This window comes from Melopsittacus undulatus, chromosome 6 (genome assembly GCF_012275295.1).
Source record: "Melopsittacus undulatus isolate bMelUnd1 chromosome 6, bMelUnd1.mat.Z, whole genome shotgun sequence".
NCBI lineage: Eukaryota > Metazoa > Chordata > Aves > Psittaciformes > Psittaculidae > Melopsittacus > Melopsittacus undulatus.
Genome location: NC_047532.1, coordinates 63,565,572 through 63,584,763, shown reverse-complemented (window position 1 = coordinate 63,584,763; position 19,192 = coordinate 63,565,572). Strand labels below are relative to the sequence as shown.

At 39.3% G+C, this 19,192-nt stretch overlaps 1 protein-coding gene across 1 annotated transcript in view; it reads left to right on the top strand.

The window, feature by feature from the left end:
* Positions 1-848: 848 nt before the first annotated feature.
* LOC101869859 (uncharacterized oxidoreductase ZK1290.5-like) overlaps positions 849-19,192 on the top strand; it is a 38,177-nt gene continuing 19,833 nt past the window's right edge. The window contains 3 exon segments of the mRNA XM_034063800.1: positions 849-879; positions 2,201-2,449; positions 10,919-11,031. Coding sequence (XP_033919691.1) covers positions 849-879; positions 2,201-2,449; positions 10,919-11,031 — 393 coding nt within the window.

Genomic DNA, 19,192 nt, shown 5'->3' with positions numbered 1-19,192 from the left:
TTAAATTTAAAGGGAAAAGGAAAAAAACAAAAAAGTTGTTTGTCCTTAATGTTCTTGCTGAAATCCATTATGCATGAAAAGAGTCTGAGTCCATTTGCAAGACCTCTAAATGAACTCCATTCATTCTGCGCCTAGAAATGACCATTCAGCCAGAAACAGACACAATAGTTACAACCTTATTTCGTTGGCACCAGTACCAGCTTATGAAAAGTGAAGGGACTGTTATGAAAAAGTATAGTAATTTTTCTATGCTAGTTATATAATGCATTAAAAAATCTCTTTAGGATCTGAATAATGTAATACTTGCATATATATTCTTTGCCAAGAGTTGCAATGTAGTAGCATTGCATTCATCTAAAATTTGTCAACATTGATATTTTGAGAATGTAAATTAACCCAACTTAATTTATCTTGATGTAAAACAAGGTTACAGGGACATCTGTTTCTAGATGAATCATAAACTAAGCCAGTTATTAATTATAAATAGTGGCTATAAAGAAAAGAAGAATTTTGAATTTTTGACTTTGAAAACATTAAAACTTTGTTTACATGTGGAAGGTAAAATACTTCTGATACACATGTCAACATTGTAGGAATATAGTAGTATAATTTAATCAGTTTCAAATCAGTGAAAATAAATGAAGAATTCCATACTCCACATTTTGTAGGTCGTGAACACAAAGTGGGGATTGACCCATTGTGATCAGCAGAGTGTCACGATCTTTGGGCGAATGCATGTTATGTCAGACCTATTACATCTGATTTTAAATGACTTGGAGTGATGAGCGAGGTTACAGAGATACCATTTCCTTTCCTGCTAAGCTTAGGAATGAACAAAAATTGTGAGCATGGAGGAGAACCTGGGTTGCCTTCATGCAAGTAGGGCTTTTGGAAGCCCTCCTCATTCTTGCTGGCATTGTTAAGATGTGTATGAGAAAGTGCTGTAGATTCCCATGGGCGTTCCCTCTCCAGTTCAGGTGTGGGAGTTTTAAGGATGAGTCATAAGTAACTGTATGTGTGTTTTCGTTTGTTCCCCTTTGCTGACAGTCTGTGGGGGGCATATACATTTGCTAATGTCATTACATGCAGATAGTGTTTGATGTAGGCATAAGCATTCTTTTTGGAGGGAAAGAGACAGCAGATAGAAAATTCAGTTCTTCTTTGACCTGGAGTCCTTAATTTAGATTCAGCAGAGGCTGAACACCCTGTTGTTGACTGTCATGACTGTTCTGGGCCTTTAACTGGGAAGTTAGTGATGTGGCTGTTTTCATGCCAACTCTGCCTGGTAGCATCAGGGCCTTTAAGTACTCATCATCATCTTAGAAGGTGGCTTTGGTAGTTGACTAGAGCTGACTGAGCATTTCCTCCAACAAACTGTAGAAAATGTTGTTTGTGGGAAGTGTGTGAGTGATGAGGAATGGGTGAGGGGCTCATTGCAGGAAAAACAACTAACAGGAAAGGGTAAGCAGAAACATCATACTTGCTCTCAACCAGTTCTTTATCTGACAGTCCTCCTGCTGGTTGCTTTTCCTGCTGAGTCCCCTCCTCCTTCCGTTCACTTGACATGCAAAATACACATCCAGTGAATACCTACACAATGAAAGTTACAGTACTTTGTTACTGAAACTCCCTGTCTGCCCATTCTGGAATTCTTGGGTAGTATTCCATTGTTTTGGTTGCTGCTGAAGTTGATGTGATGTGAATTGCACCTGTGGTATGGCCTGGTCTAGGGTTGTACAATGCAATAATAACTTGAAGCTAACAGGAGTTCAACAGAGTAAAGGTTTCAGGATATGCTTTCTGCGAAGTAAATTGCTTTTCAGGTTACATTTTACTTCTTATTGTTAATATTTTCATCTGTAAATGTTGAGCTTCTATATGAGAATTAAGGGCCATATACTTATTTTCCATTATGTGTTTTCTATGATCTTCAGCCTGACTTCTGAAATCACTTCTTTACACTTAAATGCTTTTTATATTTGATTTTGGTGGAGTTATTTCTGATCAGCATCAGCATTCTAGCACTTGAAGTATTTTCCCAGCCTAGAGATCTGTCAGTTCACATTTCCTTATTATTAGGAAATGAAAATTGAATTAGGTGGTTCTGTGACAATAGACAAAAAAGGAAAACAACAGTTAAAAAGAATGATAAAATATGTCACTCATAACTCATTGCTGACAATTCACTTTGTTCATTTAGGTACTTCCCATCAAGGTGGCTATTCCCATGATGCCGTGGTCCATGCAATACAAAGCTGTGACATTTGTCATATTGACACAGCAAAATGATACAGCTGTGAATCTCTGCTCAAAAAGGCCATCAAAGAGAGTAGTGTGAAATGAGAGGACCTCTGGCTAACTACCAAGCTGTGGCACAGTGATTATGGCTATGAAAACACAAAAAAACCATGCTTGGAGTCATGCGAAAGACTTGGTGTTGAATACCTTGGTATGAATCTTTACATATGCTCATTTATTGCACCTTCTATGTGAATATTTGCAAAGATGAATGAATTCCCAAAAAAAGAATGTAGAATAGATAGATCACAGAAATCAAACCCTGCCTTTATTAACACATTTGCAGATATCTTGTTCTGTTTGTTCTCTAGGAAGTTCACATGCATACAGTAGAAAGCACAGAATTTTTCTTTACTGCAAATATTTTACAACAGATCAAGGTATTTTTGTAAAGCCAATTGAATGGAGCTTGGAGCAAACTGCTCTAGTGGAAGGTGTCCCTGCCCATCTCAGGGGTTGGAGCTGGATGAGCTTTAAGGTTTCTTCTAACACAAACCACTCTGGGATTCTGTGAGGAACCACTACATGACTTTTGTCTATTTTGCTAAAAACACCTGAAAGGATTCATAAACTTTCTGCTAATTTATTAGTAACAGAGAGACAAAAATGCCTAAATTCTTCTGTGGTCTGTTAAATCTCAAGGAATGGGATTCCTTTCTAAAACTTGTTTTGTAGGTCTCTTAACTTTTAAAAAGTCTCAGTAACTGTCTTTGTCTTGGTCTGCTGCAGTATACTGCAGGGAAAATGTCAGCAGTATCTACAAGACTTTAGAAGACTAAATCTAAGTAGCACTGGATTGGATTTACACACTTTGAAGCTTACCCTGATTATAAACTTCTCGTAGTCCAAGATGTGATGTTGGAACTCCCTTATTAGATAGGCAAACAGCTGCAATAATGACACTGATTAATTCTTTGCAGCAGCTCATGAGAGAGGAGGTACCTGATCTAAACAAATACGGTTTTTAAAATGCTTTTGCTGCTTCTTCCCCAGCTGGAGCAATTAAAAGAAAGTTGAGGGAGAGAAATATGAATTTAAAGTAATAATCTACAACAGTGATGTTGATGGAGATAGTGTTTATGCTGATAATTCAGAAATAATTGACCTAACAGCCAAACATTATCTGTCAGTGTCCTGAAAACCCTCATTTTGCTTATTTCTTCACCCTGTTCCCCTCTTACCAGTAAATACACTTTAAAGAAGAAGTGAACAGCTTTTGTGACATACCTATCTTGCAGGATTAATGGCATGTAATATTAGTGGCAGTTGTGTGCTGTATTCACTGTTTTTTTTTGCTTGGGTGCTTTGTAAGATGAAGGGAAAAACAACCTGTATCTGAGGTATTTATATGCATATTTTTTGTTCCATTCGTTCTGGAACTGTATCCTTTAACTTCCTGCCCAGGTACAGAATAATGCAAAATGAAATCAAATCTCTTTTTGTCTGTCTTGTGCAAATACAGATCACTACAAGGAGAAGTTTATAAGCAAAGTTTCAAGTGCTGACTTTCCCTCTGAATTAAGAAATAACGTGTTTTCTCCTCTCTGCTTTCTGCTGCTTATGTTTTGTGTTTGCTTGCTTTTTTCTGCTTGCTATGGCACTGGTGCTGAATGTTGATGAGAGGAAGGCTTGACTCCCTTCCAGGAATTAATTTTCAGTGATTTGCTTTTGCCTTCTCAGGTAGTAGGCTGATTAAAGTAGGTGCTCATACAAGTACTCAGTTTAGGTATTGCTGCTCAGCAGAAATATGTGAAACACAGGAAAAATAACCTGAGAGCAAGAAATGTAGAAATACTGTCAAGCATTTGTGTGAATCTGGGGACTAACATAAACAGAACTTTAGTTTGTGAGATATGTTCAGCTACAAGACATTTTTCCTCACACTACTAAGACAAATTAAGTATTGCAACTGCCTATGCAATTTGCAATATACATAGTTTTTTTCCTTTCTTTCTTTATACCCTCACCTGTCTTACCTCCTTTCTTACCTTCCTTCCACTGATGTGGAGATGTCTGAAAACCGTGCAAAACTCTTCCTGAGCCACCACTTAGTCTGATGTGGAGACGTAAAACAATGGTGGCTTCAGCTTTGACTTGTCAAGTCCTTTTACTTGACAATTTGTGATCTGCGATGGCATAGGAAGTACTTCAGGTGCATTTCACTCTATCAATGAGGATGGTGACCTCCACAAGAAGGATGAGATGACAAGTGGAGTAATGGTTTTGTCTGCTTGAGTTTAATCTCTGTTGGATCAATTCTACACACTAGTTTTGTTAAATATAGTATGATAGCACTTGTGTGAAAGAGTTCTATGTTTAGTACTACATATGCTGGTGAAAAAGACCTTCAGAGGAGGTGCAAATACATTGTGTGTTTCATGGGGTTCACAGAAACCATAGAGTCACAGAATCAAAGGATCCGCTAGGTTGGAAAAGCCTTTAAGCTCATCCAGTCCAACCATTCCCAGCACTGCCAAAGCCACCACTAACCCATGGCACTGAGGCCTCGTCTCCACAGTGTGTGAACACTTGCAGGGACGGTGACTGCAGCCCTGCCCTGGGCAGCCTGTTCCAATGCCTGAGCACCCTCTGGGGAAGGAATTGTTCCTCAGCTTCATCCAAGCCTGCCCTGGTGCAGCTTGAGGCCATTTCCTCTTGTCCCATCCCTTGTTCCTTGGGAGCAGAGCCCAGCCCCCTCCTGGCTCCATCCTCCTGTCAGGCACTTGTAGGAAGAGGTAAGGTCTCCCCTGAGCCTTCTCCAGACTGAACCCCCAGGTCCCTCAGCCGTTCCCATCACACTTGTGCTCCAGGCTCTGCACCAGCTCCATTGCCCTTCTCTGGCCCTGCTCCAGCACCTCAATGTCTCTCTTGCAGTGAGGGGCCCAGAGCTGAACACAGGATTTGAGGTGCAGCCTCACCAGTGCCCAGTGAGGCAGTGCAGGGGCACAGTCATTGCCCTGCTGCCACACTGCTGCTGATACAGGCCAGGATGCTGGTGGCTTCCTGGCTGCCTGGGCACAAGCTGCTCATGTTCAGCTCCATCAGTCAGCACCCCCAGCTCCTTTTTCATGAGCCCCACTCTTCCCATCATGCTTCAGGGAGTCCTGTACCTTCTGTCTGAAAGCACTTAGCTGGAAGCTGCTGTTTGAAGGATTTTCAAGCAAAAAGTGGCAATATATTGAAACATGAAATTTTGAAGTGTTTAAAGAATTAGTGTAAGTGCTTTTTGTGAGAAATTGAGCCTTATCACAGGTATAATAAAAGTTAACCATAATGCAGAAGATTGGTTTGAAGATATTATTACAAGGTTGTAGAATTAAGCTTAGGTATCCTAGCTCTGTTCTCATTTGCTCCTGCACTTTGTGTCCCTCTTCTGCTGGCACTCTGTACCATAGAGTGGACATGAAATCCATGATAAGATCTGGTAATAGCAGGGCAATCTGTGCCCAAGCTTATTTAGGAAAGTGAATTCCTTAGTTACAAGTATGTGTTAAAGCTGGCAGTTTTTCTGTGAAATAGGAATGTGAAATAGGTAGTAAAATGTACCTAAATCGGAGTTTCTTAATTTCATTCTGTGATATTAACCAAATATGTGTGGGTTTACAGCGTTTCCCTAAAGATACATGGTTCATATAGAAAGGAAAGGTCATGAATAATAGATCTAGGACCTTTATGTTGGAGGGAAAGTTAGTCATCAGAAGACAGCAAAAAGAAAAAGCTGCAGGAGGCCTGACAGCTAAATGTGCAGCTAAGCAATTTGTTCCAGGAAAGGTTCTGTTAATTTTCTTGAGGAATGTTATGGGCTACCTTGTCCATCCATGCAAGTTAGAGACTTAGGAAATAATCATAGGAATTGATAAATCTGAGCATTAGCAGTATATGGAATGCCAGTTGTTGAGATAGATGAACTGTTGGAAGCAGCCGTAGCCTTTTAAGAGAAGTGTTCCATGTAAAATACTGTTATGAAACATTTTCATAAACACTTTTGGGGCAAATGGTATTAGGAGAGCACTGTTCCAGGATTTTTATTGGAGTCAGTAGATGATATATCCATGAGAAGCTGGAAATTTATATTAGCTGTGGGCAGTGGTTGTAACAGATATTCTGCTCCTTGCAGTTTCTAAATGTGGTTCTCAAGCAGCAGTCACAGTAAACCAAAATGAAATGGCAGCAAATCTTCAAGGTTTGGCACTAGCAGAACACATTCTTTGGGGTTTGGATCAAACCTTGAAAGTAATTTCTTGAATGTGATTTGTGGGTTACTGAATTCATGAACAATTTGATTTTCCTCTTCAGAGCCTGTCACATCCAGGCAAATCTGACCTATCACAAATCCTCAACTGGAGTTGGACAAATGCTCTGTCAGCATATTCAGTGTACTAGATGAATCACATGAATGATGTTAATACACCCAGTTCAGATTGTGTATAATTCGGAACACACTGGAGGTCGCTTCACATTGATCCTTGTTCCAGTGGAATTTAAAAGAGGTGGGGCAGGTGAGAAAAATCATCATGTGCATACTAAATGCAGTGACAGTTGAGAAAAGCAGGGAAAACACAAGCACTGCATTGAGATAACTGTGCAAAACATTGAAAAATAGACTTTTGCTTGTAGGTTTGATATGAGTCAGGGCTTGTTCGTCAAAACTAGGTTTGTTCTAGTGTATTTTTACCTCTATTTTTAATACTGTATTAGGAATTGTATTAGGACTAGAATTGCACACTTTTATTTCCATGACGACTTGCTGTTGGCTTTTAAATGTGTAAAATGTCCCTGTCCTTTTGAGTTAACAACTGCTGCAGCTGAGAAGCAGTAAGCTGCACTGTTTTAAATGTGCGTGAAAACAGTTCACATGTTAATTTTAGTTTTCCTGCAGCAGTGTTTTGACATTTGAATGAACTTCAGGCCCTCACTAACCACTGCACTGCTACAGCCTGATGATAAAGGGTGATTTAAAAAGCTGGTAAATACAGAATTTGATTGTGAATATTTGGAGATTGTTTTTCTTCTTTCTCAAGCACATCCTGATACTGTGAATCATTGTGGGAATTTGGGGTTGAGATTATTTTACAAAATGTATGGTTGGAAGACATCTCAAAGTATTGGTTACTCTATCCAACCTGCAATTCACAACCCCATTGTTCTCCATACATAGAAATGTAATGTGTTCTTAAACACCACCAGTTATGAAGTTCCGTATTTCTTGATCACTAGCACCTGAAGCTATTTTGATAAACAATTTGAAACTAATTTCTTGTCTCCAAAATCCAAATAAGAGTGTTTCTGTTCTTGTCATCCCCCAGGAGTGAAAATATTTTAAGCAAAAGAAAGAGTGTGGGCGTAAGTGTGAATATGAAGATGAAATTGTAGCCATGGGTTTTTTATGAGGTGCTCACTGCTTTTCTTGGCCTACAGGTATTATGAAAAGGTTTCTAACAGATTCAATAGAAGTAAGCAAATCCCAATTTAAAATTAGCACTGCTTAGTTGATTTCAGTAGAGGGGCAGCTCGACTGCTTGTTGCAAGGTACATTGTATTCCTTCCACTTGTAGCTGGGCTGGGGTGATTTGTGCCTGACTGGCAGAAAGACCATTCTACTAATTTATCTCTGAGATAAGGTACCTTTGCCCCATATCTTTCGTGAACGCTTCTTGCAGTCAGGAGGACTGTACTTTTAAGATGCTTTTCTAGCCCTAAATGTGTAGATTTCTAATGGGGAAGTTAGGGTTAGGACCTTAATAGTTAGGGAAAGGACCATAAGATCATCTAGTTCCATGGGCAGGGACATGTCCCACTAAACCATGCCACCCGAGGCTCTGTCCAACCTGCCCTTGAACACCACTTCAACAAAAAGCATAAATTAAAATAAACATCATGGTATGATATGGACATCACAACCTGATGACGTTGCCTTCCTAAAATAAAGGACCAACAACTCATCGTGTTTGCACTGAGGAGGTCTTAGGCACTAAAACAGGGAAGGCTGATGTACTGCATGTTTTTAAAAACCCAAGGCCAGAGATCTCTTAGTTATCAAATCTTTTAAAAGTCATTCTTCTGAGAGTGCTCCTGTTTCCTGGGCTGAGTACAAAGCATCTTTGTAGAAATCTAGGATGTAGCTATTTCTGTGAACATTTGCATACTGTGATGTCTAATTGAATACTCGGGCTTTTGGAAAAGTAGCTTTTGGTGAAATTCCACTGAAGGTAATGATTATTTTTGTTGGTGCTATATGATGTGTTTCTGTATAGTTAAAGCAGTTGTTATTAGTCTGATTTGGAGAACATAACAAACAGCAGTTAAAGATATGTAATTCTTCCATTTTTATGTGAGGCATCATATACTAATAACTTACTAGTGACTTACATATGACATTTGCTTTATCCAAGCAAAAAGGTTTAAATTAAGACCTGACAGTCTCTGTGCAGTAAGTACTTCCAATGGCACATATATAACTGTGGATCAAATTGAAGACTTGGTATTGGCAATTTCTAATGCTAATTCTTGGGGTTGTGCCTAATGTAAGTCAGTGGAAATTTTGGAATAGACTTTCTTGGCAACAGAATTAGACTAGTCCTGAGATTTTTTAAATAACCTTACCAAATGCTTTAATCAAGATCCCAATATTAGTTCTTGCTGCATGTCACAGAACTTTGTATTTATTCCGATGCCATATATTGGTATTTATTCTTAGTAAATACCATTTATTTATAATTAGGAGAGGATTTTATGTATATAAGGGCAACCAATGAGCAACATTCTCTATAAATGTGACATAAATCCAGATGCTGCAAATCATTACAGGTCAGTGATACATTCTTGTGTGAACAGTTGTGTTTAAAAGTTGAATGGGTTTTGATATCAGAAAGTGAAAAGCTCATGATTTTGGTGACCATCCAAAATGGTTCTTTTTTTATACATCCTGTAATGTACGTGACTGTAGAAAACTGTACTGTTCTAATTAAATTCTTAGTCTAAGCAAAATACTCTCTTTTGGGAGGGATCCAAATGGGAGCTGGTGTATTATAGTGAATTTCATGTTCCCTTTTCCTCCTAAACCAGGGATGAATTTTTATTTAGAGAGGTGGAAAGCTACAGTAGCAGCCCAGTGGTATTGTTAGCATTAATGCAGTCCTTAAATGTGAATAGAAGAAAAATAGGGCAGAGGATCTGTGTTTTCTCAGAGGGGCTGTGAATGAATGGTGTGATGCATTCAGAGAACAAAAAACCCTGCATAGCTTTTAGTTCTTAACTCTGTGTCTGAAATGCCAAAAAAGGAATACTGTAGAGCACAAAGACAGACAACTGTGTACATCTCAGTCATGCATTTATTTCCTTTTCCTGTTTTCTGTCAGACTAAGCTATGCAGCAAAGACCAGCACTCTGACTGGGATGCCTGCAGTTACCTGTTATATCTGCAATTACAATTTGGAAAGTAATGTAATTGTGTTCAAAGTAGCTCTGAAGTTTCTCCTTAAGGTTGTCTGCAGATTTATAAAGGATCCTATCTTTTTTGGAACTCTGACTCCAATAGATGTAAATGTCTCCATTTTAATTTATGTTGGAAATGCTTGGATCGTCTTTTGTTGCATGGAGACAGCCAGTTTCAATAGCTGCTTGGATAATTTAATCTGCAGTAAATATTACTTCTGTTTGAAACTGTGCTAGTATTTAATAAAATGCAGTAAGCACAAGCTTGTTCCCTTAATATCTGCTGCCAAAAAAATTTAGCAAAAACCGGTGCATGAGCAAATGTGCTGTGATTCCAACAGAAATTTGTAACAGAAGTATTCTTTAGAAAGTAAACCTAGAACCCACTGCTGAAGTTGTATAAAATACCCACTGAACTGCCAAACAGATTTATCTTCATAGAATCATAGTTGTATGTCCACTTCCACTTCCAACCCCCTGCCACGGGCAGGGACACCTCACACTAGAGCAGGTTGCTCCAAGCTCCTGTGTCCAACCTGGCCTTGAACACTGCCAGGGATGGGGCAGCCACAGCTTCTCTGGGCACCTTGTGCCAGTGCCTCAGCAACCTCACAGGGAAGAGCTTCTGCTTTAGATCTAACCTGAACTTCCCCTGTGTCAGTTTGAACCCATCACCCCTTGTCCTGTTACTACAGTCCGTGATGAAGAGTGCCTCTCCAGCATCCTTGTAGCCCCCTTCAGACACTGGAAGCTGCTCTGAGGTCTCCACGCAGCTTCTCTTCTCCAGGCTCAACAGCCTCAACTTTCCCAGCCTGTCTACATAAAACTTCAGGACTTGTGGCCCTTCAGCAGTAGTCCAGCCTTAATTCCAGTGACCAGAATCCCTTTGATTTAAACGGGGCTTCTTATGTGTTGAAAGCTTGAATATGTGACCGTGAAATTTGGATTACAGTGACCTAAACGTGTGGCACATGTGCAACTTCTTCTGCCTTTAGTTGTTAATGAGATGTTGTAGATTGCATTGATTAAAAATAAATGGATGTATAAAGTAGTGATCATAGAGTGGTAATTGTAACTATTTTGATGCTAATATGCTAGGCACCATTATGAAGGAAAAATGCTGTTTCACATGGTTTGCTACAATTTTATGACACTGGTGAGTAGTCTGGTTCTGTTTGTTTTTTAGATCTTTATTTAATACACTGGCCTGATGCACAAGTTCCTGGTAAAAGCAATTGAGATGTCCAAGCTGAAACCTGGAGAGCAATGGAGGAACTCTATGAGAAAGGTGATATAGTAGTGAAAACCTACTTAAGAGAAGGAATTACAGCACATTATGGAATTCATAGAATTGGGGAATTCATAGTGACTGATGTTAAACAATGTAATTTGAACTGGAGGTTCCTATTTCAGTTGAGTTGGGGGTGCAAATTATGTAGATCAAAATTTTGGTAAGTTGAATATGTTTGTGTTGCTTGTAAATAATACATTGCCAAATTCTGCCCATGATGGTGTACACCCTTTCTTGAGGAAATCCACAGATAACATTGAAATCTACATGCTACTATAGAACATCTTTGTAGTAGCCTGCTCTGTTTTAGGTATAAATCATGCTAAATTTTACTTCAGATGTTTTTTCTTCATCGTATGATGCTGTTTTCCAATTTGTCATATATTGTGGTACTTTATAGATCCATTTGTGTTTTAGAAAAGGTCAACAAAACAAAATGGCTATATGAGGAATAAATACTCAACTGAGTATTCTTAGTATTAACTTTTTTTGGGGAAAAGGAAATCAAAGAAGGGAGGTATTCTCTCAAGTTCTGGTAATGGTCCATTTGATTTTTGGTGCACTGCAAAATTCATAGAATAGCCATAGAAACATGGAATGGTTTGGATTAGAAAGGACTTTAATGTCATTCATTTCCAACCCCCATCATAGGTAGGGACACCTCACACTAAACCATGTTGCCCAAGGCTCTGTCCAACCTGGCCTTGAGCACTGCCAGGGATGGGGCAGCCACAGCTTCTCTGGGCACCCTGTGCCAGCGCCTCAGCACCCTCACAGGGAAGAGCTTCTGCCTTAGAACCCTAACCCTAACCCTAACCCTTAGATCTAATCTGAACTTGCCCTGTTTCAGTGTGAACCCATCACTCCTTGTCCTGTCACTGCAGTCCGTGATGAAGAGTCCCTCTCCAGCATCCTCATAGCCCCCTTCAGACACTGGAAGCTGCTCTGAGGTCTCCACGCAGCTTCTCTTCTCCAGGCTCAACAGCCCCAATATTCTCAGTTTATTATTTTCAGTTTATGTTTGTAGCAATGTAGCAATAAGAAGAATAGACTGCCCCAATCAAAATTCATCATGTAGTTTTAAGAAGAGGATTTTGCTCCTGAACTATGCAGTAGCATTAGAAATAGCATTGTAAAAGAAGATCCTGTCATGCAGTACTTGGACAAAGTGAACCTCCCTCTTTATAGGCAGGGAGAAGATTTCTTGGCTTAAGTAGTCTATAACCCAGAGTTACTGAAACAGTGGTAGTAGCAGGAGAGTTGTACAAAGGCAATTACAGGTTGCGTGGCACTGCCAGTTTTATCAGAGCACTAAACAAACCTGTTCTCTTATGCTTCAAGCCTTCTGTTCCTTTTGGTCTGCCTCTGGAAACACAGAAGTAAATGATTTTTGATACATCTGTTGTTCTTCCTTTTTATATTAAGCATAAGAGAAGTTGCAAAAAGTGTTTTCTGCCTATGTAAGGGATTACAACATTCAGTCTTTAAAGAAACACTACACCAACCTCATGTTTCAAAGCATCAATGACATTTAATTCCAAGAATGGATTGTTCAACAAGGTTCTTAATCCTGCTGTTGAGAAGTGTTTTCTGATGAGTATTTAAGTTAATGCATATCATTTGTGTCTAGATTTTAACTTGCTGCAAACAGGTTGTGTTTTCACCTCCTATTACTATTTCTGTTGCCTTTATTCTGCTTTTTCGTGTGTGTTTGTGATCTTCTGTGTCTTACACAACTTTCTCTCTCTATGTATCTTCCTAATGGGAAAGACTGAGCTATTCGGTGATCTTCCAGTGTGACACTGGAGATACTATTGTTGGCCTCACAGGCAGACAAAAAATTCCTTTTATTTTTTATTCCTGTGTGTGACACCACCTTACAGACATCCCAGGTTATAGTTATTTTTCCTATGATTGCATTTCTTCAGTGGTTTTGTCAGTTTGCATGTTGCTACCCTCAGTCTTTTTCTCAGTGTAAGCATTCAGTAGACTTCTGATTTTAACTGAGCCTAAGTTTTCCAGCTCTGGTTGTCTAAATTACCTGTTAGATCATCTCCAGGGGAAGAAAAATGTATTAGTCTGGTTGAATCAAGTGCCTTAGAGCATTAACCTTCACAGTTTTGCATTAGGAGATACAGACTCTGGATGTGCTGACCGTAGCTATGTGTTACTGAAATAACACACAGATGTTACCCACTCTGGAGATGGAAATGCAATGATCCCTGAGGAAAATGGAAAAAAAATGCGTTTGCGTGGTTAACCCCTAGACTTTCCACTGAAGATTGAACAGTTGCTACATATCTTTATGTGACTTGCCATGTAGCCTTGGTATGAATCAAATAGAGGATTTGGTCAAAATCCGTATTTGAGGAAAAAAAACCCTTTATTGGAGGAAAAACGGTAAGTTCTATACCAAACAGATGAGTTCTTTGTCTTCTCTGAACCTGACATTGGTTCAGGTAGCCATTAGTTCCTGTTTTCAGTCTTGGTGTTTTTTGTTGTTTGTTTTGTGGGAATTTCTTCTTTGTTTTTAGGAGATTCTGAAGGCACTCTTGTCCTTTACTGTAACACTGTGGCAGAATACATTTATTATCTGTGTTAAAATAAATAATACTCCCCGAAAGTTTTACACACTTCAGGTGTCTTAATCCCCTTGGGTTGTGCCTAGACCGTGGTTCTGTGTCTTTCTGGTTTGCCCTTGAGCTATAGAGTCATAAAGGAGGGATTAATAAAAGATGAGGTAAACATGCTGATCTTTTATTTTTTCCTGGCTAAATCCTTCAGTATGCTTTTAGAATCCATTAAAAGTTCTACTAGCATCTTTCCCAATCATTACATTTGCTGGTTTCCACTATACCTTTCCAGGGAAATATGTCACACAGTCCTCCTCAACAAAGGTAGATAGAGATATAGAAGCCCATAGGAATTGTATTATTCCATAACGTGAACCAAAACCTATAAATTCTATGTAAATTTGCCCAGAAACTACGATAGAACATTACCCTAGAAAGTACAATAGAACATTATTTATTGAGCTAATGAATTATAACACCGCTTGATTCATGAAATACTCATATGTTGGTTAAGAAAGGATTCAGTGCAGACTTCTATTTTGTCTCACAGTCTGTTGTGTTCCGTAAGTCTTAGACCCTGGGATTTGCATACATTTATGCCCGACCCTGCTTCCAGAGGGAATTGTGCCAGCTGTTGTGGTAGCTTGGGATCAGAATTCTGCACCTGACTTCAGCAGCCAGCCCAAGTGATTGGAAGGTTTTCCAATGGAAAAGCTCATGAGGAACTGCAGCAATTGCCACTGATCTGCCACTGCAGAGTTAGGAACAAGTGAATGCAGGAGGAGAATTATTCTTGTCTTTATAGAGTTGTTGTGTCTACCTGACAGAATAGGATAAAGGCACTACCTGCACTAAAGACCTCTATTTACAAATGCTGGGTGACTTCTGATAGACCTAGCTGGTATCTGGAGTCATAGCAGGAAAGTTCTTACTGTTCAGCAGGTTTCTACTAGCTGAGGACAGCATTACAGTTTCAAGAATTAGTTTCTTTAAGTGCTGAATTTAGCATTTGGATTATTTGTTTGACTTTGGTTGATTGTTGTTGTTTTAATTGTATCCTGTGTGACTTGTTAATCTGCTCCAGTTTGATGGTCACAGGAGCTGGGTTGACTCTATTGATCTGTGTCTGTCTGTCTTAAGGTCTCAGTCAGAGTAAAGAAGCCTCTATATGTACTGACGTGGTGAGGGGCAGAGGATTCTAGATGAGTGTGTTCAGCAGTCTGCATGCACATTTTCTATTAAAGAGTTACGGGACAAACAGTGCTGAGGAAAAGGGAGAAAAACAATCTTCATGTTGGTCAGTGAGACATTTGTATATAATAACTGGTTTGTTCTCTTGTAACAGCTGAAGTCAACTAGGATTCTTGTAATATCAAGACTATGGTTGGAAGTTTTGTGGTCTCATATGTTATCATTTTGTGAAATTATTCCATCCAATACCTCAAGACAGAGGCCAGACTGCCTACAGAACCCATTCCAAGATACATACATTGAGTCATATATTCCCTTGACAGCTGCAACATTCCAGTATAGGCATTTGTCGGCTGGCAGATGAAAGCAGTGTGGCAAGCTCCTTTGACATCATGAACAGTCATTATATATGCTCCTGGTAATTGGTCTGTTCCTAGCAAAATGATCCTTTCCATATGCAGCATCTTAAATGACCTTGATTTTGGCATTGTGGCTAGCCCATCATCTTGGCACGCTTTCCATACACACACATGCACATGATTACTTGTCCTTCTATCTCAAAATGCTGGGAAGAATGAGGGCCTTCAGCCAGTTTTTGCTTGTAGTTGGCAAGAGTGGCAAAGTGGTGGTAGTTCTGGGTTCAGATCCCACTGGGGCTCAGGGCTATTATACTAAGAGTAGAAAATCTTGCTTATCTTTTTAGTGTAAGCAGTGCAGTTTATGCTTACATGGAATAGTGATACTTGTGTCAGAAATTCCTTAATGTCTTAACATTAAGGATTTTGTTAAACGTAGATAAATGCTCTTCAAAATAAATACAATTATTCTATTAATATGTTAGTTTAATAGTCTTTTTGTATGATTTGACCAGACCCATAAAGTAGCAGAAATTCTTTAGCCTAGTAATTGAAGCTGTGTCACTGTGTTCTTGGAAAAAAGTTATGGTTTTCCTAATTCCAAGTGAGAGAAGAAATCTAATCAGCCTTTACAATATTCATATCCTTTTCATCTTTGGGCATAGTTCAGTCACCATCTTTTCTTCCTCCTTTTTCTATCAGTTCTTAAAAGTATGAGTGAGGGTTCAGGAAGCCAAATACAGATTTTGAGTAGGTGGTACAAATTTCTAGTACATCCATTCCAGATGACACATTCTACTTTTATTCTGCTGAAAAAATACTTTAAATCTATGCTCGTCAAATGATGAACACAAACATTAGTGTTACAGCTCCACAAAATATCTTCAGAGGCTTTAGGCTGGTAGAAGTCCAGAAGAATGTGCGTTCATATAAAGTTTTAGTAAGTAAAAGCAAGTAGCTAATTTTCCTAGCAACACAAGTCTCTTTTTCACATTGTCTGTAGTATTCTCTCTGTAGAGATGAAGAAGTCTCTTGGGCTTCTTATGAGCAGAAACACAGTTCAGAGATGTTTTCATGGGCTGAAGGTACTGCAGTTGGAGAGGATGTTGGTTGCACCACACCCTGTTGGTCAGATCAGACACCGATTAAGATGCATGCAGGAAAAAAAATGTGACACATCTCTAAGTTAAAGATCATAAAGAAGTCTTCATAATGTTCAGTGTCTTATTTAAGAATAATAAATTGACATGCAGTAAGTCATTTTGGTGCAGACATAAAAAGGGGAGCAAATCTAAGCTTGGATTAACCTCATTGGTTATGTTTTGCTCTTTCTTTTTCTCTTAATTTTAAGGACTTTATGTGTAACTCTAAGTGCAAAAATAAGCCCTCAGACTTTTTTGTTTCGTGATTCATTACAGTATGTTGTTTGTGCTTTTTCTAGTAGCAAGTGAATCCTTTTTGTCAAAAATGTAAGTAAATCTTTTTCCTTAGCTTACTTAAAGCAAATGTTTGTGTAGGCACACAGAAGTGCCTAGAGGTCCTGGTAGGAACACAAGAACTCTTGGGAACAAGGCAATGTTGAAATACATTTCAAAGGTGTCGTGGTTTAAAACCAAGCCACACAATTCGTGCATTCACTCCCCACCCCTTGGTCCCCCAACTCTTGGAGAGCTGGAAAGGAGAATCCAAAGAATGTAGCTACCACGGGTTGAGATAAGAACAGTTTAATAACTAAGGTATAACACAAATCACTGCTGCTACTACTACTACAAATAATAATGATAAAGCAAGTAACAAGTGAAGAGAATACAACACCTCACCAGCCACTGACCCATAACTCATCCCACCCTGCCCGACCGAGCACTGACTGATACCTCCTCCATCTCCCAGAGTCCCAGCCCTGCCAGGTAACTCCCAGTTACATCCTGGGTATGACGTGCTATGGTATGGAATACCCCTTTGGCTAGCCTGGGTCAGGTGTCCTGTCTCTTCTTCCTCTAGGCCTCCCCTCCTCCCTGGCAGAGCATGAGGCTCAGAAAGTCCTTGGACAAAGCAAACATTTGAGCAGTAACTCAAAACATACTTGCTATCAGCAACCGTTCTCAGCCCGAAAGTCAAAACACAGCACTGCACCAGCTACCAAGAAGGAGAAAAAATGACTGCTACTGCTGAACGCAGGACAAAAGGGAAGTCCCTGTCCCAAATCACTCTTTGTTTCAATAAATGATGTACATAATTTGGGGGAAAAGCATCATTTATCTGTTTTGTATACGTTGAATTTAAGCCCAGCTACTCAGCTATTGTAAATCAGTATGCTTTTGACATCAGGCAGGTTGCTGTTCCTCATATCAGTTGGGAGTCATCATCCTCTTTGATACAGAAGTCAAAAAGCACCCTAGTTCAGAAGACCATGCCTCCTCTCTTGTGGTCCTCACAGTTCATCATGGTTCACAGGTGATCTCTAGCAGGAGTAATGATCATGGAATTTGATAGCAGTAATTTTAGGTCAGATGAGCATCTATGCTGTGGTAATGAATAGGAAAAAAAAATCCTTTGGGGATAGAAGCATGATTTTTGTGTTTTGTGTGTTTTCAGTTTTGCCACAGACTTCCTGTGTCTCTTAGTAAAGACACTTTACCTTTTGATATCAATGTTTTTCAGTCTGTGACAAGGGAGCAAGTGTTATTTCATAGATTTAGAACTTAATTCCTTATTGGTTCAAAGAGTCAGCTGCTTTATTTTATCAAGGCTTTGGTTTGCAGTCTGCATGTGGGACATGCTCAGTCTGCAGCTTTGATTTAGCAAGCTGTGATGAAATCAAATCTTGTATGGTTTCTCTAAGCAATACTGCTTACCCATGGAGACAATTTTAGTGTATCAGAGAGAATATGGACTTTACCAACCTGTGTAACTTCCTTGAATAAAGACACAGTTACTGCAGTTGACCTCTTGTGAGAAGTGGATCCATTTGTGTTTTTATTCTGTGGCCTGAATAGAAGATCTTACAGAATAGGCACTGTTTGCTGGACATGGGAATTCTCCCTTGCTCTGACTCATGTAGAGCAGTGCGGAGGGGGAGGAAAATGGGCTCCACAAACCCAGTATCCAATTTTGTTGTTATAAAAGAGCCCCTTTTTGATGTGAACTTTGTCCATTTAATATTCCAATGGGTATTTAGAAGTTTGATAAAAGTCCACAGTAGTGCTAGAGAAAGATAAGGCTCGCTATTGTACTAAAACAATGTTGTGGTGCCAAGACAGTATATTTATGCTTTTTTGTTTCTGCAAGACCAGCCAGTGCCCATCAAACTTGCATAATTTGTTATTATTCTAAGTAAAGGAAAAAATACCCAATCATTCTCTAGCTTGCCATAAAAGTACTTTAAGCTGCATACACAGCTATATTACAAACCGGTCCCTTAGCACGATGTGTTGCTTCACAGCAGCTGGGAATAATAGTGTGGTAAAATTACCATTGTGGTGGAGGCCAAGATTTTTATGTGTAGAATAGAAAAGATGCTATTTTCCCCCCCCCAGTATAATCAGCCATTCTTTTGCCAATATGATTTTAGATGTGTCTTGCAGAGCTTCATGATAGTTTGTCAAAGCTGGATGAAAATTTCCATTCCACCATTGTGGTCAGTCAGTTTTTAGCATGCATAACATAAGCATCGTTGCCAACTTTTGCTCCAAGCATGCAAAGACAGAGTTGCAAGGACAGTAAGCTTTGGGAACTACTGGGGAACTGCAACATCTTTGTCTCAACATCTGCTTCAGAGGGGCCAAACCACTCGTTTCCTCAAGCAGATAATGAGGATGCTTTCTCTCCTTGAGTTGAAGCTCTGTGACATTGCAGATGAGGCAGTACAAATGTATATTTTAAGTGTACTTTCTCTAGGCTTGCAGCTAGCACATTGCAAACTTAGCTCAGAAAACGTGAACTTCACAACTAGTTTAACTGATGAAGTTAAAAAGAGTTATAGACTTAAACCACCTGCTAGTGCAGCATGGCTTGTGCCTGAATTGTGTGAAATGGGGCTTTTAAGCACA